Source organism: Ursus americanus, chromosome 19 (genome assembly GCF_024610735.1).
Source record: "Ursus americanus isolate L20-20 chromosome 19, mUrsAme1.1.p, whole genome shotgun sequence".
NCBI lineage: Eukaryota > Metazoa > Chordata > Mammalia > Carnivora > Ursidae > Ursus > Ursus americanus.
Genome location: NC_142145.1, coordinates 53374455 through 53399658, shown reverse-complemented (window position 1 = coordinate 53399658; position 25204 = coordinate 53374455). Strand labels below are relative to the sequence as shown.

Here is a 25204-nt window from a genome sequence, read left to right as displayed (position 1 = left end):
CCATTTTTGCCTTTCACAACTAAATATTTAGTTGTCTGGTACTGACAGTATTACGCAGTTTGGCTGTGTCCAGAGTGCTGAAACATCACAACATATAAATATAGTAAAATATCAGAATAGCCCCATTTGATAGCAGCTGCAATGTAGAAATATTTTAAATAAGTTAACTTAATTGAACTATAATTTACAAATGATAAAAGGTTACAGATTTTATGTATGGATTTTTGATGACTTTTGAGAAATGTACATCCTGTATAACCACCACCCCAATCAAGATTTGACACCTATCCAATACCACAGAAGGTTCCTTTGTGTTCCTTTGGGGTCACTTCTGCTCTCCACCCTCTCCCAAACAAACATGGATCTGATTTCTGTGCCTGTTCTCAAACTTCATATAAATGGAACAATGCAGTATGCATTCTTTTGTGTCTGCCTTCTTTCTTTATATGATGTCTTTTTGATTGATGCATGTTTGCACATGTATAAACAGTCTGTCCCTTTCTGTTGGTGACTATTCATCCTATGCCGATACTACACTTGCTTGTGAATAGATATTCATCTGTTGTTGGGCATGTGGGTTGTTTTCAGCTTTTGGCATTTTGAATGAAATTGCAAGGAACATTTGTTTACATGGCTTTGTGTTTTCATCTTTTGGGTGTAATTGCCAGGAGTCAGAGAGTAGGAACATCTTAAATCTATAATAAAGTAGCAAAACATTTTCTAAAGTGATTGTACAATTTTCCAGCCCCACTGACATTGTATAACTGTTCTGGGAGCTCCACAGTCTCACCAGTAATTGATGTTGTCAGTCATTTAATTTAAGTCATATGAGTGGGTGTGTAGTATGTCTCATTTTGCTCTCTTTGATGAATAGTGAAGTTGAGATTTTTTTAATTTACTTATTGACCATTCATGAACCTTTTTTTCCATAGAGCATGTCAAGTCTTTTGCCCATTATTTATTGGGTTGTCAAGTCTTTTGTCAGATAAATGCATTACAAATGTCCTTGGCTTGTTTTTCCTTTTTATTAATGATGATTTTGAAGAACAGATTTTTTTTATTATGATGAAATTTGAATTTATCAATTTATTCTTTTATGGGTAGTGCTGCTTTTGCATTAAGAAATCCTTGAATATCCCAGTGTCATGAAGATTTTATCTTAGGTTTTGTTCTTGAGTTTGATTGTTTTAGCTTTTTGTTTAGGTCTACGGTCCATTTCAAATTAGTTTGTATGTGGGAGGTGAGGTAGAAATCATCTGGTTTGGATTTTTTCACATCTATATATCCACTTGGCCCAGTATCATTTGTGAAAATACTGCTCTTTCCCCATTGAGTGGCCTCATCATATCTGTTGAAAAGCAATTGACTATATGTGGGTCAATTGATATAATCTTTTCTGTTCCAATAATGTATTTGCCTATCCTTAAGCCAAAAGAACATCGTCTTCATAACTGTGGCTTTATATTAATTGTAGAAATCAGATAGAGTAGGTCTTCTAAATTTGTTCATTTTTTTTCAAAATTGCTGTTATTCCATCTGATAAATACTTACCTTTTGTTTGAAATGCTTTCTATAATATTTCTTGCAGTTCAAATCTATAGGTGAATTTTTTCTCAGTTTTTGTTTATCTGAAAATTAATTTTACTCCTTTTTGAAGGATATTTTTTTGTAAGATATAAAATCTCAGGTTGACGGTTTTTTCCCTCATTGCTTTAAAGATGTCATTTCATTGTCTTCTTGCCTTTTCTGTTTCTGATGAGAAGTTGGCTAACATTCCTGTCATGTTCCCTGTATGTAATATGTTGTACTTTGGCTGCTTTCAAAATTTTTTCTTTTGTCTTTCATTTTTAGTGGTTTGTGTTTATTTATTTAGATTTATTTATTTGAGAGAAAGACAGAGAGAGAGGAGGGGTAGAGGGAGAGGGAGAGAGGGAATCCAAAAGCAGACTTCCTGCTGAGTGCAGAGCCCAATGTGGAGCTTGATTCTAGGATCCTGAGATCATGACCTGAGCCAAAATCAAGAGTTGGCCGCTTAACCAACTGAGCCATTCAGGCATCCCGATTTCCTTTGTATTTATTATGCTTTGTTTTGCTGTTTTTCTTAAGCTTGTAAATTGGCTTTTTTTAACCAAAATAAGGAGATTTTGTTGATGTTATTTCTTCAGTATTTATCTGATTTGACCATTATTCCCACTTCATTGTCTCTCCTCTCCTTCTGGACTCTAAATACATGTCTGTTAGACCAATTGATTCTATCTTACAAGTATCCGAGGCTCTGTTTATTTTTGAAATTTTTTATCGTGTGTGCTTTAGATTAATCATTTCTATGTACCTGTTTTCATGGTCACTTACCCATTTTCTGCCATGTGTAATTTGTTATTAAATTTGTTATTCAGAAACTTTTTATTTCAGATATTTTGCTTTTTAGTTCTAGAATTTCCATTTGTTTACATCTTACAGTTTCCATTTCCCTGCTGAGATTCCCTATCTATTCCCTCACCAAGACCATTTTTTCCTTTAAGTCCTTAAACAAATTTTAATAGCTACTTAAAAAGTTCTTGTCTAATAATTACATCTGTGGCATGTCAGGGTCTCTTTATAAAAAAGTGAGTAAGGCTCACATTCACCTGCTTATTTACATGTCAAATACATTTTTATTTTATGTTGGACATTATGAATGAGGCAGTGTTTGGATTTGGAAGTACCTGTCTTCCTTTCAAAAGGGTAGAGTTTGTTCTGTCAGGCAGTTAATACTGATGACTATTCTTAAACTCGTTGAGGTCTGATTTTAGTCTTTTTTTGGGCTGGTCTGGAATGCTCTAGGACATGGCTCTTATTCTAGAAATATGGCATTTTTGGTGTCCCAAATTCTCAAGGTATTTTTACGATCTCGGCACTCTGGTCTCTCCACTCTCCCGGAGAGTGTGACCTCTGCTCTCTTCATTTTACTTGCAGCTCCGTATCAGCTGGTCTCTGCTTCCCTTCACCCTGTCTCACCTTGCGCGTGTACAGTGCAGCCCTTGACCAAGGTCTTGCAAGCAAGACAAAACCAAACAAATCCCCCCCCGAGATTTCTGGGGTCCCCTTCCCTGTATCTCCGTTCTGTCGAGTGTTTGTCCTCCAATTTCCAGGTGCTTCACCAGCGCTAAACTGAATGCGTGTCTCCTCCGCGCAGCGCGAATGCTTTGTTGATGTTTCTCCTCCCTGTGCTGCTCTCGGGAAATTGTCCACAGGCTGACAGTCAGGGCGCCTCTAGGTGTACTTAGGGATTCCATATCTGTGCTGCCTGTTGGCCAGTGTCTAAAACAGTCACTTCCTATGTTCTGTCCAGCTTTATAGTTACTGCTGGGGAAGGTCAATCTGTCTCGGGCAGAAGCCTACATCTGGTAGAAATAGGCTTTAATATGCTTTTGGATGTTATTCCTAAGATTATTGGTTCTCACACTTCAGTGTATATTAGATGCATCTGGAGGACTGGTTGACGCACAGATTGTTAGTTCCTGTCTTTCAGAGAGACTGATTCAGTGGGTTGAGTGGGGGCCCAACGATCCGTATTTCTAACATGTGTCCAGGTGATGCTGATGCTGATGGTGTGGGAACTGAACTTGGAGAACCACGTGTTTAGAAAGATGGATCTTGAGAAGAAGTGTTGGACTCTATTTGGGATTTACTACGCACAATTTTACCTTTTTTTTTTTTTTTGGTCCTATGTCCTACATAACAGACTTACATTTCAGTTGGTTTATTATAATGCATGCAAATTTGCTCTTTTTATTCAAATTATGATTTTCAAAAAATTGTGGGGTTTTTTAACATTGAAAAAGGGATTCTTCATTTAATTGATAAGAATAGAAAATATGTAAGAGAGTAAGTAGAGTTATGAAATATTATCATTCTTATTTTTTTTTGCCTGCACAAATAATTTGATTCTTTCATCCTGATGTGAAACTTATAGAATATAGAATTTGGTAAGTTTCAGGAATAAGTATGTGATTTTTGTTTCAGAAGTAGAGTTTTATTTAATTATTCTTGGACTTGTGTGCATGTATGTGAGTTGTGTGTATGTGTGTTTTGTAGGTAAAATGCAAAATGTGATAACCATTTGCTGGATTGCTGGACCTGAGCCATATCTCTTCCTCAGGTTTCCTGAAAGCTTACACCATCCTTTACAGCTATCAAGATAGCTATTAATCCAACTACTTCAGCATATTTTGTCCGCTCCTTTGCCTCCATTGTTCCAGTGGCTCCATCTCTCCTTGTTTGTCAAGATTTTGAGATTTATTGCTTTCTTTCACTCTCTCTAAAATCCATGCATTTCCCAATAGTATAAGGCTTGTACTGATGTCAAACTGGTGACTCTTGTTGATCAGACTGACATGATTTTTGCAGTGGCAACCAGGAGAGGAAGTGTCCTCCCACCAGCATTGCAGTATTGCATAGTTGGGAAAATGGATTGGTATTATCCCTTCAAATTCTAATCAATCTCTGACAGGTTTTTTTTTTTTTTATTTACCAACTTTCATTTCGTAGAAAAATTGGTACAACAGCCTTTGGTGGTTAGATTTGAAGGCTCTTTGATGGCACATTTTAAATATTGTTTCAGCTGTACTGTATGATTATTATAATTTCGGGCTCGATTTCAGAGGTCTGTTTTCTAATATTTTGATATAGACATAGTGAAATACTAATTACTAAATACTAATAATTCAACAGGTTCATTTCGATGGCTGGGACCACAAATATGACTACTGGATGGATGCAGACAGCCCTGACATTCACCCGATTGGATGGTGTGATATAACAGGGCATCCACTGGAAATCCCATATCGTGAGTATTTTGCTCTTTGTTTTTGGTTTTTAAATACTCAGCCTGAATTCCTACCTGAATGCTATTTTTTCATGTCTTTGTAAGTATTTTAAAGCTAAATATTAGATAGGTGAATTGATTAATCAGTGCTACAGCTACATTGGAATCTAATTATTCAGTTAAGCCTCAAAGGGCATGTTTTATGTAAAAGAAAATTTATAATAATCATTAAAGATTTATTTTGATAGTGTTGTCCAGAAGAATCTTTATTTTCTACATTTTAGTTTGGAAAACTTAACCCGGTCTAAACCCATCTAATTTGTGTCATTGATTTTTGCCAAAGTGCATTTTTTTTAACATTCCATCTTAGTTAATTTTGTTTTATAGATTAGATTTCAAAAAGTTTTAGAAGAAACAAATATTCTAAATTTCAGCAGTTAAAAAACTTTAGTAGAAAAAAAAGTCCTCTGTTATGTTGGTATCTTTGTTTTTTTCTCCCTTTCTAGCTACTTAAAGTTAAGGAGGAAATTAACCACTCTAAATTTTAATAAGCCTTGAACCAAAATATCTTATTCTTTTGTCTGAAGGATTTCTTCGATCAGATTAGGCTGACATGACTAATAACTGGTTCCAGACACATGTGCAGGCACTGCATTCTTTTGTTTGTTTTGTTCCCTCACTGGCGTCTTGCTCTCCCCTTGGCTTCTTGGGATGAAGCTAGCACATTATTCTGGTAATGAGGTTGTCTTCCATTGAGCCAGCCCCATGATGCTTAAAGCTCAGCTCTAAGAGGACTAACTACATCCTTGAAGTAAATCCTTGACTTCTTACCGAAGTGAGAAGAGGTCCTGACTTAATAACTCAACAGACATTTTTACGTTGTGCTATGTGCCTCAGAAAAAAAAACAAAAATCAGTAAGGTACAGGTCCTAGTGTAACATAGAATGCATTAGTAAGCATGGTGTCTGTATATACAGAATGTAAAACCAGAGACCGTGGTCAGTCCTGTGTCGGAGGGATAGTGTTAGTCTTTGTGCTTTATGGTTTTTTCCTGATTCCACTTTTTACTCTCCCTGATTTCACAGTCCAATATGTCAGAGAGATGTTTCTCATTTTATGTTAACTGCCTCCCTCTCCCCACTGACATGCACATATCCATCCTCGTCACAGTAACATTCCCAAGTAGGAATGGTAGCAGTGGAGGTGGAGACAGGTCAGCATTTCAGGACAGGGACAGCTCTCTTCATTCCGTCTCAGCCATTGCCTGCACCTTTGTGAAGCTGCCTAACCAGCTTCTTGAACTGAATGTCTCCCAAACATCCCAGAGTCTGTGGATCAAGCTGAACTTCATCCCAAGCCAAAAAATTTGCCTTTCTACTGTAGTTCCTACTTGCTTTCAAAGTTCCTACTTCTTAAGCGGAGTCATTCTGGACTTTGCTCCTTTCTTATCCCTTCCTCACCCCACACATACAATCAGTGACCAAGTCTTACTGATTCTCTTACTTAATTTCTCCAAAATCTATCTCTGACCCCTGCCTGCTCCCTCCCAGTGCCATTGCATTTGGTCTCTCATCATAGTTATGCAGTCTGCTAGTTAGTGAGTTGCACAAATCCTCCTGATAAGCCTAAGACAGATCTCAAAATTCAAGCTCTAGAGGCAGTGTAGCCTGCTTGTTAAAAGTGTGGAATCTGGAGTCAGAATACTTGCATTTGAATATCAGTTTTACTGCTTACTTAGCAGTGTGACTGTCTGTGCCCATTTCCTTATGTAGAAAATGGAAATAATATTAGTGTGTCTATCTCAAAAATCTGTAATGATTAAATGAGTAAATGCACATACAATACTTCAGAAACTGCCCAGCTGGTAGTATGTACTGATTTAGTGTTGGCTATCAGGAAATTATATAATATTCTATAAATTTTCATTTTTACATGAAATTATGTGAATTATCAAGGATTACAAAACTTGAAATTATGCTAAAATTAGTATGACTAGAGTTTTCCAAATATTTTAATTTCTTTCTTCTGTCCTTTCTTCTTTTCTTCCTTCCTTTCTATTCATTTATTCATTTATATTTATTTATTATTGAGTTATAGTTGACATACAACATTATATTGGTTTCAGGTATACGACATAGTGATTTGACATTTATATACACTACGGAATGATGATCATAAGCCTAGTTACCATCTGTCACTTTGCAAAGTTATTACAATATTATTGACTGTATACCCTATGCTGTACTTTGCATCCCTGTGACATGTTTTGTAACTGGGAATATGTACCTCTTAATCACCTTTACTTATTTCACCCATTCCCCCAATTCCCTCCCCCTCAGCAACCACCCGTTTGTTCTCTATATTTATGAGTCTGTTTCTGTTTTGTTTTGTTTGTTTAGATTCCATATATAAGTGATATTCTATGGTATTTGTCTTTCTCTGAGTTATTTAACTCAGCTTAATATGTTCCAGGTCCATCCCTGTTGTTACAAATGGGAAGTTTTCATTCTTTTTATGGCTGAGCAATATTCCACTATACACACACACACACACACACACACACACACACACACACGCCACCTCTTCTGTATTTATTCATCTATTGATGGACACTTGGGTTGCTTCTGTAATTTGGCTACTGTAAATAATGCTGTTAAAAACATAAGGGTGCATATCACTTTTGAATTAGTGTTTTTGTTTTCTTCAGATAAATACCCAGAAGTGGAAATGCTGGCTAGTATGGCAGTTCTATTTTTAGTTTTTTGAGGAGCCTCCGTACTTTCTCCATAGTGGCTGCACTAATGTACATTACCACCAACAGTGCAGGAGGGGTCTCTTTTCGCTACACCCTTGCCAACTCTTGCTATTTCTTGTATTTCTGATACTAGCCATTCTGATTAGTGTAAGGTGACATCTCCTTGAGGTTTTGATTTGCATTTCCCTGATGACTAGTGATGCTAAACATCTTTTCATGTGTCTGTTGGTCATCTGTATGTTTTCTTTGGGAAAATGTCTATTGAGGTTCTCCACCCATTTTTTAATTGGGTTGTTTGGGGTTTTTGGTGTTGGTTGTCTGAGTTCTTTATATATGTTGGATATTAACCCCTTATTGGGTATACTATTTGTATATATGTTCTCCCATTCAGTAGGTTGTCTTTTCATTTTGCTGATGGTTTCCTTCCCCACACAAAAGTTTTTCAGTTAGGTACAATCTCATTTGTTTATTTTTGTTTTGGTTGCCCTTACCTGAGGATACAAATCCAAAAAATATATTGCTAAGAGCCATGTTTAAGAGGTTACTGCCTTTGTTTTCTAGGATTTTTACGATCTCAGGTCTTATATTTAAGTCTAAATGTACAGTTTTTTACCCCCTTGTAATTGATTTCTAGTGTTCAGAAAAAATGCTTCTTCTGATTTTAGTCTTCTTACATTTATTGAGACTTGTTTTGTGACCTAACATGTGATCTATTTTAGACAGTGTTCCATCTGCACTTAAAAGGATTGTATATTCTTCTGGTTTTGGATGGAATGTTCTGAATGTATCTATTAGGTCTATCTGGCCTAATGTGTTGTTCAAAGCCACTGTTTCCAGATTGATTTTCTATCTGGATGATCTATCCATTGGTGTAAGTAGGGTGTTATGTAAGTAGGTGTTAAAGTTTCCTACTATTATTGCATTACCGTCAATTTCTTCCTTTATGTCTGTTAGCATTTGCTTTATATATATTAAGGCGACTCTATGTTGAGTGCATACATATTTATAATTGTTTATATCCTTTCATTGGTTTGAACTCTTTATTATTATATAAAGTGTTTTTTGCCTCTTGTCATAATCTTTATTTTAAAGCCAATTATCTCTGATGTATGACAAGGGAATTGCTACCTCTGCTTTCTTTTCATTTCCATTTGTATGTAATATATTTTTCTATCCCTTTACTTTCAGTCTATATGTTTTTTAGGTCTGAAGTAAGTCTCTCATAGGCAGCTTATAGGTGGATCTTGTTTTGTTTTGTCCGTTCAGACACCCTTTGCCTTTTAATTGGGTATTTAGTCCATTTACACTTAAGGTAATTATTGAAAGATATGTACTTACTATTTCATTAATCATTTTTTGGTTGTTTTCATAGCACTTCTCTGTTTTTTTCTTCTCTTGCTCTTTTCCCTTGTGGTTTGATGACTTTTGTTAGTGTTATATTTGGATTTTTTCTCCTTTTTTTGTGTGTGTATGTTTTATAGGTTCTTGTTTTGCGGTTACCGTGAGGTTCACGTATAACACCTCATGTATACAGCAGTCTATTTTAAGTTGATGGTCACTTAAATTTGAACACATTCTGCTGATTACTCCCCCCACTTATGTTTTGTATTTTTGACATAGTTTATTTTGTGTATCCATTAACTAATTATTGTAAGTATAGTTTATTTTACTACTTTTTTCTTTTAGCCTCCATGGTAGCTTTATTAGTATTTGATCAATTTACCTTTACTATGTTTGCATTACCAGTACAAATTTTTCTTTCATAATTTTCTTCTACTTATGGCCTTTTCTTTTCTACTTGAAGAAGTCCTTTTAAACATTTCTTGTAAGGAGGTTTAGTGGTGATGAACTTCTTTAACTTTTGTTTGAGAAACTCTCTGTCCTTCAATTCTGAATGATAACCTTCCTAGGTAAAGTATACTTCATTGTAGGTTATTTCCTTTCAGTTTAACTACATCCTGCCACTCTCTTCTGGTTTGCAGAGTTTCTGCTGAAAAATCAGCTGATAGTCTGTGATTGTTCCCTTGTATGTAATTAGTTGATTTCTCTTGCTGCCTTTAAGATCATCTCTTTAATTTAATTTTGTTGCACTTTAATTATTATGTGTCTTGGTGTGGACCTCCTTGGGTTCCTCTTGTTTGGGGCTCTTTGTGCTTCTTGGACCTGGGTGTCTGTTTCCTTCCTTAGTTTAGGGAAGATTTCAGCTATTATTTCTTCAAGTAAGTTTTCTACCCCCTTTTCTCTCTCTTCTCCTCCTAGGACCCCCATAATGTGAATGTTAATTGTTCATACAGAGGTCCCTTAAACTGTTCTTATTTTTTTTAATTTTTTTTCTTTTTGCTGTTCAGCTTGGGTGAATCCCACCACCCTCTCTTCCTAATTGCTGATCCATTCTTCTGTATCCTCTAATCTGATGTTGATTCTGTCTAGTGTAATTTTCTTTTCATTCATTGTAGTCTTCAGCTCTAATTTGTTCTTTTTCAATTTTTTGTTTCTTTTTTGAAATTTTAATTGTATTCATCCACTTTTTTCAAGTGTGGTATCTTTATGACCATCACTTTGAACTCTTTATCAGGTAGATTCCTTATCTCTTTCATTTAGTTCTTTTTTTTTTTTTGAGGTTTTGTCTTGTTCTTTCACTTGGGACATATTTCTTTGTCTCCTCATTTTGCCTACCTATCTGTGTTTATTTCTATGTATTAGGTAGGTCAGCTATGTCTCTCAGTCTTAAAGGAGTGGCCATATTTAGAAGGTATCCTGTGGGGCCCAGAAACACAATCCTCCCTGCTCACCAGAATCAGGTATTTCAGGGGTGTCCCCAGTTGAGGCTGCCTGCCAATGTGGCAGGGTGGGAGCTGGTTTGGAGGGGCACCTTCTGGGGTGGGCGTGTTGGTCAGGGCAGACCTGCAGGGGAACACCAGGGCATGATAAGTAGTGCTAGCAAAGTTGATGGACAGTGTCAGAAATGGCACCTGCCAGTTGTCAGTCACCATGGTAGAAGGAGAGTAAGAAAAATGGTACCTCCTCTGTGCTACTGTTCCTGGAGAAAGTGCCTACAGATTCCTGCCCGTGTGGCACATGTCCTAAAATTAGTCAGTAAATCTCCATGTATGGTTCAGGAGCTTCTTAAATTATTGCCTTTGTGCTGTGTCTCAGAGTGAGTATGCTGTGCACATGCACTTTTAGAGTAGAGTCTTGGTTTCCTATGGGTTTCAGCTCTCTTAGAGTTAATTAAGCCTTGCTGATTTGCAAAGCTGGACATTATGGGGGCTCCTTTTCCTGGTGTAGGGTCCTCAGGGCAGGGGTGCCTGATGTAGGACTTGAACCTCTTGCTCTTCAGAGATGACCTCCATGTTTGTGATATCCTTCTTGCTTGTGGGTTGTTGTGCTGGGGGTGTGGGTCCTGTCTGGACCACTTCTTTGCCCCTCCCACCTATCTTGATGTGGCTTTTAAAAAATAACTTTAGTTGTCTGGGGTGCCTGGGTGGCTCAGTTGGTTAAGTGTCTGCCTTCAGCTCAGGTTGTGATCCAGGGTTCTGGGTTTGAGCCCTGCATCTGGCTCCCAGCTCAGTGGGGAGTCTGCTTCTTCCTCTGTCCCCCTCCCCCTACTTGTGCTCTCTCTCTCTCAAATAAATAATTAAAATCTTAAAAATATATATATCTTTAGTTGTCAGTTTTTCTTAAGTTTGACTTCTATACGTTCTTGGCAATATTACACAATTCCCATTTTGCGTATTCACACTTAGGTAATCGGAATCCCTATAATTGGGGAGAATTGGCTGCCTTCAGTTGGTCTTGATATTCTTTTACTGCTGTGCTTATTTTTCTGTTATAGATTTGTGGATAAATCATCATTAATATGGTTTATTAGATGTTGCTTGGTTGACACTATGGTTTATAATTGTTTATATCTGGACCATTAGTGTTATTAATTTTTAAATACTTGAAACATGGTTATAATATGGATCAATATATATCATCCATGCCTCTATTGTTAAAGCAAAAATATTCTTACACACATACACACACCCACACACACAATCCTACTCCAAAACTTATTCTGTTACTTCTTTATTTACCACTGAATTTTTTTCCCCACTGGAACTAGAAACAAATGGTTGGTCTAGGTAGTCAACAAAACAAAGTGTGAGGGTGTAACATTGATGGTTGCAACAGCTTCATGACTATCTTTTTTGATTTCTTTCCTCTAAGTGTGTAAAACCCAAATCTAACCTTATGATCTCCATTCTTTTTTTATTGAAGTAAAGTTGACATTATGTTTCTCCATTCTTTTTTTATTAACTCAATTTAATGAACATATAGTGTAGTATTAGTTTCAGAGGTAGAATTTAGTGATTCGTCAGTTGCATGTAACACCCAGTGCTCATTCTCTTAGAGTTCTTTGTTGGCATCCAGTGTCTTCCAGCCTCCTTTGCATGTGCACAAGGCACTTTGCAATCTATGCTTTGCTCACTGCCATACCTCCACGTCCAAAAGCAGAATTACTTCATTTATACTGAACGGAATTACTCATAGATACTGCCTTGACCGTTGGCCTCATAAGACTTTGAAGCCAAGACATCACCTTTCTATGCATTCCTCCATATCTTAGCTTCCTTTACTGTTGGTGTCAAATACCTGTGTGGTGAGAAGCTGGCAGGAGCACTTGCTCCACAGTATGAATTACACGTGACATCTTGGCTCTTATCCTGTCTTTTATGGATTGTATTTGTACAATCAAGCACCTCAAATCAACTTTTATTGCTGAGTGCTACATTAAGTCAAAGGGTTGATCTTATTTACTCATATAATTCAAACTAAACTTGTAATGCCCAGGATCTTTGAAAATCAGATCAAGTAATTATATCTTGTATGTAGATCTATAAAACCACACACAACATTTTCTCAAATATGAGCAAATAAAGTTTCTTGCCAACGTTAATTTGCAAGTATTTTAAGGTATTTTCAGATATTTTAACTGTCATATGTTTTGTTATAGTTATGTGACTCAACAATTGCCTTCAGTACTTTATAATATGTGATATAATAGGTTTATAGATCAAACATTGCAAAGAATACTCAGAGTTTGGTGTTTGGAAAAAAATTCTAGAAATCATCTAATCTACTCTACCATTTTATGGAGGCAGAACCCTACTTGAACTTTATCTATTTTATCGATTTGCTTTAGTGAAATTTTATAAGAAGTATCACTGCAGATTGTGCACTAGTGGTATTCTGTGAAAATAAGAGCAATTGAAAGAAAATATGAGGAAGACCATTTTTTAATCTATTATTCTCATCCATTTCTCATTATGAAGATTTTTCTCTTGACTCTTTTACAATATATTTGTAGCTCAGTATTGTAATAAATGCTTTGGAAACAAAGGAAGAAAAATACATATAATACAATTTTTTTCTTTCTTCCATGAGTTTCAAATTTATGTTTGAGAGAGATGTAGTTTGCAAATGTATAAAACAAAATAAAATCATATAGCTGCCTAAGAATGAGTAAAAACTGAATGTCCATTGCTATGTTCCTAAATGTGGTTTTAAAGACACAGCAGAATGACATGGGGCCAGTCCAGCCAGGCCTTTTAGAATGGTGTTGACCTAGGTCCAGAAGAGAGCAGAGGACCTGAACCAGTGGAGGGAGCATGGTGGCCTCTTTAGAGATGGAAATAGCATAAGCACAAGTAAAATTAGAATTTGTTGGCTGTCATGCAAATTTTATTAGAATTTATTAAAATTTTATGTTTTTCTAAGTGAGTGATAGTCACTTTAGTTTGTTTCTGTATTTCTTTTTTCTTTTCTTTTTTTTTGAGAGAGGGGTCGGGGAGGGGCAGAGGAAGAGAGAATCCCAAGCAGACTCCCCACTCAGCATGGAGCCCAATGCGGGGCTTGATCTCACAACCCTGAGATCATGACCTGAGCCAAAATCAAGAGTCGAATGTTTAAGCTACTGAGCCACCTGGATGCTCTGTTTCCATTTTTTAATGCCATTTAATCAGTATATTTATACTCATTGCAGAAATTGAACCAAGATATAATACATGTCATAGCCCAAGCTTCTGCAAAAATGTTTGTACAGTATATTTTTGCCAAGACCATAATATTCAATAATTCATAGCATTCAGTCTCTAAGGCCTAATATAAGTTATTGAAAAGGTAACTATGAAAAGCCCCTTGAGAATGAAAACTTGAATGACCCCATTCAGACGGCAAGAATGCCAGTTTGTATGGCTGGGGGAGGATTTCCTCTTAGCTGCCACTCCCAGCCACAGATGCTCACCTGCAGTTCACCCTCTATTTCACTGTCAGATTAAACTCCCCTTTTCTCATGCTGTGAGGACATAATTTGTATTTTATCTGATGTATAGTCAGTCCTTCATGGTGAACTGTGTCTACAGTTAGGATCAAAATGAAATACCTAAGATACAGCATAAGTTGTCAAGATCTTTCCATTGTGCTTTGCATTCCCTGAATGTCCTTAAAAAGATATAAAAATATCAGAACCAAAAAATTATGTCTACCTCGGTCATCTACAGAATTGCTATTCGGCAGTCATTTTAGTTAGCCATATCATTTGGAAACTGTAATCCCAGTCACATTTGATGCTAAATTTCTTTAGATAGACCTCATTTCTTTTATATTGTGAATATTCTACCCACAGATTACTCCATTGGGCAATGGGATGCCCAACAGTTCTTGGTTTGGAAATTCACCAAATTTGAGAAGCAAGATGATGGACTTTGGAGTTTGAAAAACTTGGATTTAAATTTTCATTCTGTCTGACTGACTCTGTGTCTTTGGGCAGATTACTTTACCTCTGGCACTTATGGACTTGGGCAATTAAATATCTTAATGGCTGCTTTCAGTTGCCTGACACACAGTGGCCCTTCAGGAAGTAGCAGGATTGAGGTGAAGCGTGCAGGCACGTTTGCTTCCCATATCACCATTTCTCTTCATTGATGCAGAAAATTGGGAGTTGACTTTATTTCCTAAAACTTATGCAACCAGTGTGTTTTTTTCTAGGTACTTGTAACAATTGTACTGTCCATAAAAGGGCTGCTGATCTCTGAGTGAATATTAACTAACATTTAGGACAGTTCAAAACATTTAGAGTTATTGATTTAGATTTAAGATTAGCAGACCCTATAAGCCCCATTATCTCAACCAAAGAACTTTGCAGTTCTTTAAAATAAAAAACTGAGTACATTGCAATTCACCTAATTCTAATGTGTGGGGTTTTTACTCCACACCAAGCAATTTTCCAACTCTGGCTGGGTGTCCTACAATTCAACTCAATTCTGACAGTTTACCTAGAGATAGCATAAGATTCGTAGATTCAGGGCTCAGTTCTACAAGACTGCATCCCCCAACTTCAGATGGCAAACATTCAGTCCAGCTTGTCACCTGGGCTTCTGGCCATTGGTCATAATTCAAATGACCCACTCGTTGGGTGCAGTTAATTTGCTAGAGCCTGTCACAGAACTCAGAAAAAACATTTTACTTACTAGATTGTGTGTTTATTATAAAAGGGTGTAACTCAGGAATGGAAGCCAGAGGGAAGAGATGCAAGGGGTAAGGGGCATAGAGCTTCCATGTTCTTTCCTGACTAGACACCCTCCCCATATCTTCATTTGTTTCCCAGTCTGATGGCTCTCTGAAGAGCCTCGTCCTTTATGGAAGCTTCATTACATAGGCATGATTCATTAAATCATTGCCCATTGGTAATTGAACTCAATCTTGGATCCCTCTTCCCTCTCCAGAAGTGGGGCCAGGGGAGTGGCACCCGAAAGTTCCAACCCTCTAATCACTGGTTGGCTCCACTGGCAACCAGCCTCTAGTCTTCTGTGCTTTCCAAAACTCACACATTAACATAACAAAAGGCACCTTTATTGCTCTCATCACAGGCAATTTCAAGGGTTTTAGGAGCTCTGTGCCAAGACATGGGGGAAGACTAAGTATATGTTTCTTATTATAAATCACAATATCACAATCATAAATATACCACAGGTGAAATTAAAATATTTTTATGGAGTTGTTCGCTAGCTTTGTGGTTGTCAAACCAAATGGTTATAAACTGGTTCTCACCTGAGCCTCTCTGTTAAGCCCAATTTTCCGTTCCTTTATCCCTGATTTAGCAATGGTGCTTTCTTGACCTCTCCTTCTACCTCTCTTTTTAGTCTACACTTACAGCTTCTTGCCTCTGGGTAGGGTCTGCATTCCTTGTGCCTAGTACTTACCTGCTAGCATTTGGGAAGCAGAGGAAGTCCTTTGCAGATAAGGATCACCTCCTCTCTCAAACTTTGTGTGATGTCCCCAAGGAGATGAATTGTCTCCATCCCTACCATTCTACAATATTTCATCCTGTCTTCTGTTGGGTTAGTAACATATTTCTTGCCCCTCACAAGCCCAGAACCTTCCAGTGGCTTCTCATCTCACACAGAGTGCATTCCGTTCCAGAGCGCTTACTCCCTCCAACTTGGAGGCCCTCCGAAGTTTGCCCCTGGTTGTCCCTTGTTCAGGTGTCCCCTCCCAGAGATGGCTTCTTTACTCAAGCATCCACAGGCAACAGCCCTGCCATTCTGTAGCTCCTCAGATGCCTTTGTGTTTCTTGATGGCAGATTTCACAGGCCAGCATGGTATAATATGTGGATTTGTTTCTGTCTTCACCCCTCCTCCATTACTAGAGTTCCTCTCCCATGGTGACAGGGATGTCATCCTGCTGTTGGTCCTCCATGGCACAGTCTGTATCACCCCCACAGAATAATGCAGACTTGGAGCTCAAGAGACAGCCACTGAATGAATGAGTGAGTGAATGGATGGCTTGTTTCCCTTTTAGACCACAAAATCCCCCAAGCAGGGTCTTCGTATTATTCACCTTTGCTCCTTGGAATGTTCACAGCTCTTGCAGGTGGTAAATGCATGTCAGAAATACTTGTAGGTGCATCTGGGTGGCTCAGTTGGTTAAGCATCTGCCTTCCACTCAGGTCATGATCTCAGGGTCCTGGGAGCGAGCCCCACATCGGGCTTCCTGCTCAGTGGTGAGTCTTCTTCTTCCTCTCCCTCTGTGATCTCTTTCACTCCTCACTCTCTCGCAAATAGGTAAAAATTTTTAAAAATCTTAAAAAAGAAAAGAAAATACTTGAAGAAGAGTCCAGAATATAATGAGCCAATAGGCCAGCACAGCAGGCTGTCCACACAGGCTGTGGCCCTGTGTCCTCCCCTGCCCCTGGACTATATGTTCCTTCATGCCACATGCTGGGAGGACTCAGCCTGTGTCGTCCATGCGGGCTGGGCCTTCAGGGCATATTTGTCCAATTTGCTTGTTGTTTGCCTCACTTTGTACATTGTATAAACATCATCCTTCTTGTCCTACTTCACCCTTCCTGCCCCTTCAGCCTTTGTTTTAAACACTCTAAGAAATCAGAGTTAGAATAAAACATTTGATTGCATGGAGATGCTTTGTTAATGTTTTAAGATAGGAATAAAAATAATAACATACAAATATGACAAGCCCCAATGCCTCTAATTAGGTAGATAGAGTTGGAGGCAAAAAAGAACCTATTTTTTTTTTTAACAAGTGAGGTGTGGATGTGCCACTTGGTAGCTAATAGACTTTTCTCACCAGGGTACATGCGAAGTATATTTTCTGAAATGGCAAAGAACCGCCACACAAGGACAAGTGCTGGTGGGGGTGTGGAGTGACAGGACAGACCACTCAGCCCTCCAGGGTGCGGACCCGCCATGCAGGTGCCCATCCCATCGGACGAAGCTGGCCTCAACATTTGTGGCAGGAATACCTTCCATCACAAGTTTGAGGGGAACAGAGCTGCTCTCAGCATGGATATAAAAACAAGTAGATACAGGACAGGATTGGATTCATATTCTCAGGAATATGAATTCCTAAGCAAACCTCGAAAAAGTGCTTTCTCCTTGGGAGTCACCAGAGATGTGGCTGTAAAACCCAAACCTGACAGAGTCCTCCCAACCTACCACACACAGGTGTGGGTGCAGTGGTTTGCAGGGCCAATTAGAGACAGAGGTAGGTGTCCGGCCCTGGTCGGAATGTGCTTCCTGGCTTGCCCAAACCCTACACAGTGCTGAGTCCGGGTGTCCAGAGGGGACAGCAGCCTCTGTTTTGCAGCATTAGCAGTGTTGTGGGAAGCATGATGGTCTTCAAACAGGGTGGCAAAAAGCAAAAATAGATTACACGGAAGCACAGCCGCATACCCACAATAACAGCATGTCATTCGTGATGGTCAGCAGCTTGCAGGGTGTGCAGCTGTTTCTAGGGAAAAGGCTGAGCCTTACTTTTCCATTAGGAGGAATCCCTGTGGGGCCTGGGAGGAATCTTAGGAATCTGCCAGGTTGACGCCTCAAGACACTTCCCTAAGTCATGTGGTCCCAGCTGTTTGCTCTGTGTGACTTTGCATCTTGATGCCAGGGTCTTGCTCACCTACCAGTGCTCTCAAAGACCCTGTGCCTCCTTACTGAGGTATAGAAGAACTTCTGGGTCCCTTCTGGGTCCCACACAGGGTGTGTCAAAGCAGAAGTATGGCTTTCGGCTCATTAACTTGGCCACCAGCCACTGCCGCGTCATCGCCTTCTGCCATATGAGATCTTTTCCTAGAGATGTGGAGCCACCGCTTCATATACCAAAGGATGCAAAAGGCTGGCTTTTGCCCCAGCCTCATATTGGGTCTTCCCGTTAATAAATAAATGCCCATCCCGTGCTAGCTGAAGAGGGGGGCAATGAGAACAGAGGAGGAAAAGCAAGAAGAAAGAATGTGAGTCCATACACCTCTGACCTCCTAGTCTTCCTTTCACCTCTCATCCTCTCCACTCCTTTCTTTCAATTTCTTGAACACAGAGTCTTTCCACCCCGGGGCCTTTGCATATGCTGTTGTTTCTGTCCAGAATGGACTATCTGCTCTTTTAATAAATGACACTTTTGTATCCTTTAGAATTCATCTCAAATAGTCTCTTAGGAGAAAAGCCTTCCCTGGCCACATTATCTAAAGAACGACCACCCCTACTTCCCATTTCATCACTTCCTCTCCTCCATAGTGTATACCATAATATGTAGTTATTTTAATGGTCTGTTTCCTTGATTTTTGTCAGTACTATAAGCTTCACAAGTGGAGAGATGAAGGGTGTCATGTCTGTCAGCATTTCTTTAGTGTCTGGATTCCAATAAATGTTTACCTGTTTATTTCTGTAAGAGTTGGTTAATCACTTATGCCAAAGCATGCATCTCTAGATGAACCCTCCTTGGGTTCTTACCTGCAACTTTTATGGAGTGAATTCTTGAGTAGCAGCTGTGGAATTAAGTCAGTCAGGCCTAGTAGCAGAGATATAGGCCAAAATACTCCCACTACTAACAAAGAGAACTTTCATGAATAGGAAGTTGACAGGCAGAAAAAGAAGATTTCCTAGCTGCCTTCCATGTCTAAATAATTTTGTCATTGTTCTTTCTTTAGCTTCTGTTTGATTTATATTTGGACGTAATTATGATGCTTGATTACAAAGTAAATCAAACATAGCATTATTATGAAGTTAAATTGTATATTAATAGAATAGTATTACAAACTACAATAATAATAGCTATAACCTTTATTATAATTTATATTAAAGACCTTGTGAACATTGCTAATTTATTTAACTGTTAAGCGTAAACAAGCACAATAGAACATAATTTGATAAAGGTTATAGCTCATTTTCCTTTTGGTTCATTACACAGCAGATGTATAAATATAACAGAATGACGTGTAAATATACCAAATTGCCTGGTACGTTGTTTATCCTATTAAGGGAGATAAAATTCTGAAATCTGCAGTAGGAACTGAATGATTACTAAAGTCTCCTTTGATGAACATTTGGGACCCTGTGGAACTAGAAAAGTTTTATTCTGCTGGAGATGGAAATTCACTTCGATTATAAAATGACACTTAATGCAGTTATAGTCCAGATCCGGAATGATAAATATGATGATGGATAGATGTCATTTTGAGAAAAAAGGAAGATTAATTTAGCCAGGTAACAGCACATTTTCAATTTCAGTCTATTTTAAAGAGAATTTTGTAAGGAGAGTTTAGTACTTGTTCTTCCAAAATCTAGCGAGCAAGTAATCAGCACTTTTAAGAGTCCCTAAGTACTCATTGACTTAATAGACAATTACAGCATATTGTGTTTAAAAAAAGTTAGCTATTTTAGAAGTCCCTAATTACAGATTTACATGATAGACTTATCAAGGAAAAATAATACATTTCAAAATGTACTTACAGTCTTAATGATATTATCTCTTTTAAATGTTCCTTGTTGAAGTGCTTATCCTGTGTGCTCTACCTTCTGGAGGTGTGAGGGCAGAATTCATGTACTTTGTTCTAAAACTTGATGTTTGGTTGCCTAATGTTAGCACAGTACAGTTTTGCAGATTATTTTCTCATCATAGCTAGATGACTTCATTTGCTACTGTTCACAGTTGTCGAAATGTGACAGAGTGGTCTTAGTTGTCCCATTAGAGACAGAGATACTGGTAGATTGTCTCTCATCAAAGCACTGCTCTGTTCACAGTTAGGAATACTACAAATACACACTAACTTCTAAAAGCCCTGGAATAGCTCAGTGGTTTGACAGTAAAGCACCCTATCCCAGTGCATGGGTCCTATCCCAGTGCATGGGTCCTATCTGTCCATGGATTTGTGGATGTCAGCACATGGTTGTCCAGGGGAGACCCTGGGTTGGGCAGCAGAATTTTCAGGATTTCTCTGAAAGGTTTTAACCCTATCCAGAAGACTGTAATGTCTTCCAAGGAAAGGGAAAAGGGACGAGATGCAATTGTTACACCCCTGCCTCTACGTCGACCTACAGGTCTGGATAATGGAAACCTTGAGTGATCAACAGACTACCTGAGAATATTGCTTGAGGAAGGGTGTCCCATCTTAGAGGGTAATGTTGGTGTTGTCACTGAATAAAGATTTTTTTTTGGCGTCTCAACTGTACCGAGCATTGTGCCAGAGTTGGAAGGTCCTATGGGACATGGTTTTGCACTGGTGACCATGGTGGGTGGTGCAGCTGGGAAGGGGAGATGGACCGTGAACTGTGAACCTGGCCGGGGGATGGGGGGGAGGGGCAGGTGACCCAGAAGGCATCCCCAAGGTCACTCTGCTGCTGCAGGCACCAGTTTCAGTATGAAGGGATTGGAATTCCTCCTCCCAAGATGCTAGTCACACCAAGGTCATCTTTCGAAATTGGGAGTCAGAGTCAGGATGGGGAGTGTGAGGGCAACTCTGGGTGTTGGTTTACAGACCAAGCTTTTAGTGATAGTAGCATCTTGGAGAGATCTTGTTCCCTTTCTTTCATGGTCTTAGAAAGACTGGCAAATACCTGTCCATTTTATTTTCTAAGTAGATCTATCCTTAAATGACCTATTGGAATGAAAATAAAATGAAATATTTTTAATATAAAATATTATATATTTGCATTATGAAGGAAGCTATATAGAGATAATGGTTTGTTTTTTCGTTTCACTCTGCATTCTAATCAACCAAGAACCATGAAGTTGAAAATGTCCACAAACCTAAAATTCAATGAATAATGCGAGAGCCTTTGGCTTATATTTTACTTTTCATGTATGCTTTGATACTCATTTCAAACCAGAAAGTAAAAGTTAGAGTATTTTTTCTCGGCAAAGCAATAAATTTTAACTTCAACACATACGAATATCATAATTATAAGAGATGTCAGAAGACCATCCACAGGTCTTCGGGCTAACAACTCTCTGAGATGGCACCTGCAGCCATGGCGACCATGGATCTTTCCTTGTGTGACCTGCTCTTGGAAGGACTGACATATCTAGGCTCTCCTCATCCTAGGCGCTGCAGACACAACGTCAGAGCTACTCTGAACAGCCAGTAACCTCTACCTATTGTATATGACATGACCACTAGCTCTCCTGTCTTCTGTTGCACCTTACCTGCCCTAGAACGTTCTTTAGAATGCTCCTGATTTTACTTGCATCATTCCTTCACCAAAATTTTCTATGTGTGATGTTGCTTCTATAATTACCAAAGAGTGGAAAGCTGGGAAGGGTGAGGACACAGCTGCTGATAGCATACCATTGTGCTTCTGTGTTACTGACTGCTCCTTCAAGACATTCTTCCCCTCAAAGAATCCTATGCTCTTTATTGCGGCTTTGCTTGAAAAGCCTTTATGTCCTGAGGAATGGCGGAGCAGAGTGGAAGAAGTGGCTATGGGAGTTTATATTCTTTAATGCGTAGTTTGTGTTTTTATAGCAATGAGAATATCCTCCATCATTTGCTCTGAAGTTGTCACTCTCTTCTTCCTATCAATGGACCTGTTCTGCAACAGAAGTCATTAGGAGCCGAATCTTTTTATCTGATACCTGCCCATGAATTTCATACAGTGCCAGGCAGTCCGGGAAGACTCAGCACCACAGTGGAGTCTCCCATCTGATTCTAGGGTTAGCTTCTACATTCCACCTTTAGTAAAGGCAAAAAGTGTCTTCAGTCCCAATGGCTGAGAAGCGTGTCTCGCTCAGCCCAGCACAGTGGGTCATTCCTCCATTACTGAACTAGACACTTGGCATGTTCTGAGCAGAAGGCGAAGTGATTGGCCCAAGCTCACGGTCATACTGTATGAAGACCATATGGCATTTTAAAATACCTGGACCATCGCCAGCTCAGGAAACTGCTCCCATTGTGAGGAGCTTGTGAGGACCAGGAGGAGCGGCGGTGTCTGACTCGCGGTGCGTGCTCCTGCCGTATCTACTGCTATTGTTGAGTAGCATGGTGGGATCACCCAGTCTTCATTCTGTTCATTCCAGATATATGACTAACTTGTCCGTGGTTATCTCTTAAAGCTATGAGTAGTTGATTAAGAAAGTTTGTGTCTATAAACCTATAAAGGTTTTGAGTACAGCACTTGCATATTGGGGAGCATAGCAGAGTGAAAAGAGCACAGACCTGCAAGTTAAGAAGCTTGAATTCTTGTCCTGACCGCCATAATATGAGCTATGATCGGCACAAATAATTTGACCCTCCCAAACCATTATTTCCTTATTTTCAAAAATAAAAATGGTCTGGGTCAGTGGTTCCCAACCCGAGAGAGAGCATCTAAGTAAAATTCACAAGCTTAGCCCTGGAATTCAGATTTTTGGGGACCTGGAATTTTATATGTCCAAACATCTCTGAGTCCTTTCCAGCTTCTCCTGATCCTGCTGTGTCCATGGTCTCTGGCCTTGCGTCACTTGCTCTTTTATTGTCCTGCTGCTTTAGACTGGACTCAAAGGGCAGGTACCATGGACACTTCCACAGCCGTAAGCAAGTTAGCATTTCATAGTCAGACCGTATGATGGGGGCTTTCTCTCCTTCTCTGAATGAAGCGTCTTTAGATCGAGGATGAAAGTGGACATTGTTATTTGCTATTTTGATCGGGCAGCGCACGGGGGTGTGGTCTCTTGCATCTCTTGCACGGAGCTCCCCCTGGGACGGCACTAGCACTTTACAGGCAGTAAGCGCTCATCCTTCTCCCTCAAGCCTATAATCCAAACTAACTCAAAGCCGCCAGTGAATAAACTAAACACAAGTCTCAGAGGGAAGGTGAGCTGCTCCTTCCGTTTCATCCAGGCATGTATTACAGACATCAGGGTGGAGGATTTCTTCCCAATTAAAACATGGCAATTCTGCCAAGACTATTCACAGGTTACTCAATACAGGAATGGCATTAGTCGTAGAGTTAGGTTTAGAGGAGAAGCCACAAAGAGAAGTGTAACTATTGATTATGTACGTATAAACAAGCTTCCCAGACAGCTCTCAACATTTTTTGTTAAGAGTAGCCAAAGTGCTAGTTTGAGGAGGAATTAGGAATGCTGTAGTTCCACTTTAGATGTAATTTGCAGGTTATTGGAAAGATGTTATCATCATCCCACTTTGGAATCTTGCATTATAGAGTATTTAATTCTTCTAAATAATTTCTTTTGGTAAAAGGGAAAAAAGCAGTTAAAAGACTGGAGAAGCTCAGAAACAACCATTGATTCACAGTTTTAGGCCAGTTTTGTGTCTCCTTTCACAGGAATAAGAAAAGTCCCAGAAGTAAGGAAAGCAGTTACCACCCTCTGGATTCTATTTAGTGCCTTGTTGCAGGAGGCAAAGTAGAGGGAGGAAAGAGGGGAGGAGGGGGGCCAGAGAGAGCCTGAAGTGGGGGAGGGGAGAGAAATAGAAATAGAGTAGAAAGGAGGGAAGGGGGGTTGCAGCATTTTCACTTCGATTAGATGGAGTAATTCATTTACATAAACCAAATACCAAATTAGTCATTTAAAAAAAAACTGATTTCATATAAAAGACAAACTAGGGGAGATTCAGCACAAATAAATTAGTTTTAGTTTTTATAATAGCCTTTTTTTGAAGATATTTATTTATTTATTTATTTATTTATTTATTTATTTATTGAGAGAGAGCCCAAGCTGGGGTGAAGGGCAGAGGGAGAGAAGCAGAATCTCTCTGAGCAGGGAGTCTGACATGAGGCTTGATCCGAGGACCCCAGGATCATGACCTGAGCAGAAGGCAGACCCTTAAGCACCTGAGCCACCCAGGCGCCCCAGTTTTTATAATAGCTTTGAGAGAATTTGTGTAAAAGTTAAGATTTAGAAAACAAATACATCTACTTTTCTTTCTTAAAAGTAATGAAAACAATGATACAGGACAGTCTAGCGGAGTAGTTTTGTCTGACTTGCTGTTAGATGCCATATTGCCCTCCCCCCCCCAGTAGAGTTATCAGTTAGAGGCAAGTTTAATTCAATTTAGTTCAGTTACATGTAAACCAGGTTTTTTGTCTGTGCTAATAATGCCTAAAGTTTTTTCTACTCTTAAAATCCTGTGCTGCTTTGTTATCTGTGTGGACCTCTCCCAGTTTTTCCGTTCCATAAATCAAGCATGTTGTTTTCCTGATTTTTTGAAAGGTTGAAAACTGGATTACAAAACAGGTTGGCATTTTATGAAGGCTCTGCTATTCGGTAATATGAGAAGAGCCTAGTTTTGTGTAAATAATTGGGTGCAAATTGATGCCCTGACTCTGCCCATACTTAAGCGTGAGATCCAGTTTTTCTGGAACGCTCTTGTTTTTAACCAGTTACCCACCATATTATTCTGTCTTTTATTTCAAGCTCCACAGGTGATAAATGCATTTTAGATTTGCTAAGAAAACCTTTGCCCACTGTTCTGCTGCTTCCTTTTAAATACTGAACAGAGCCCAGGAGAACACATTGATGTTCTGTGTTCGCTGGAAAGCTCTGTGGGATCTGTGGAAGGGGCTTTCAGAAGGCTGTCCATTGCTGCTGAACTCTTCTCACCATGGGGTGGTCGCACTGGTCATTTCCGGGGTGGAATAAGTGTCATTATTGTAGCCACTGGTCCCCAGACTCTGGCACATTCCTAGATGGGGTCCTGCATCAGGTGGATGGTTAGTTTGCCTTCCTCTGCAGATATTGCCACGGCGATATTTTAAAGATTTTTCTAGATCATCAGGTTAGGCAAAACAGTCACACTTGTAGGAACCTTTTCTTATTCTTTTTTTGCATTTCCATTTCACAAAATTATTATCCCATTTTACTTACATAT

General features: G+C 39.0%; 1 protein-coding gene across 3 annotated transcripts in view; it reads left to right on the top strand.

The window, feature by feature from the left end:
- L3MBTL4 (L3MBTL histone methyl-lysine binding protein 4) overlaps positions 1–25204 on the top strand; it is a 416563-nt gene that overhangs the window by 228053 nt on the left and 163306 nt on the right. For all 3 annotated transcript variants that reach the window (XM_087869962.1, XM_087869961.1, XM_045781801.2), the window contains exon 13: positions 4714–4828. In XM_087869962.1, coding sequence (XP_087726088.1) covers positions 4714–4828 — 115 coding nt within the window. The remainder of the gene's footprint in view (positions 1–4713; positions 4829–25204) is intronic.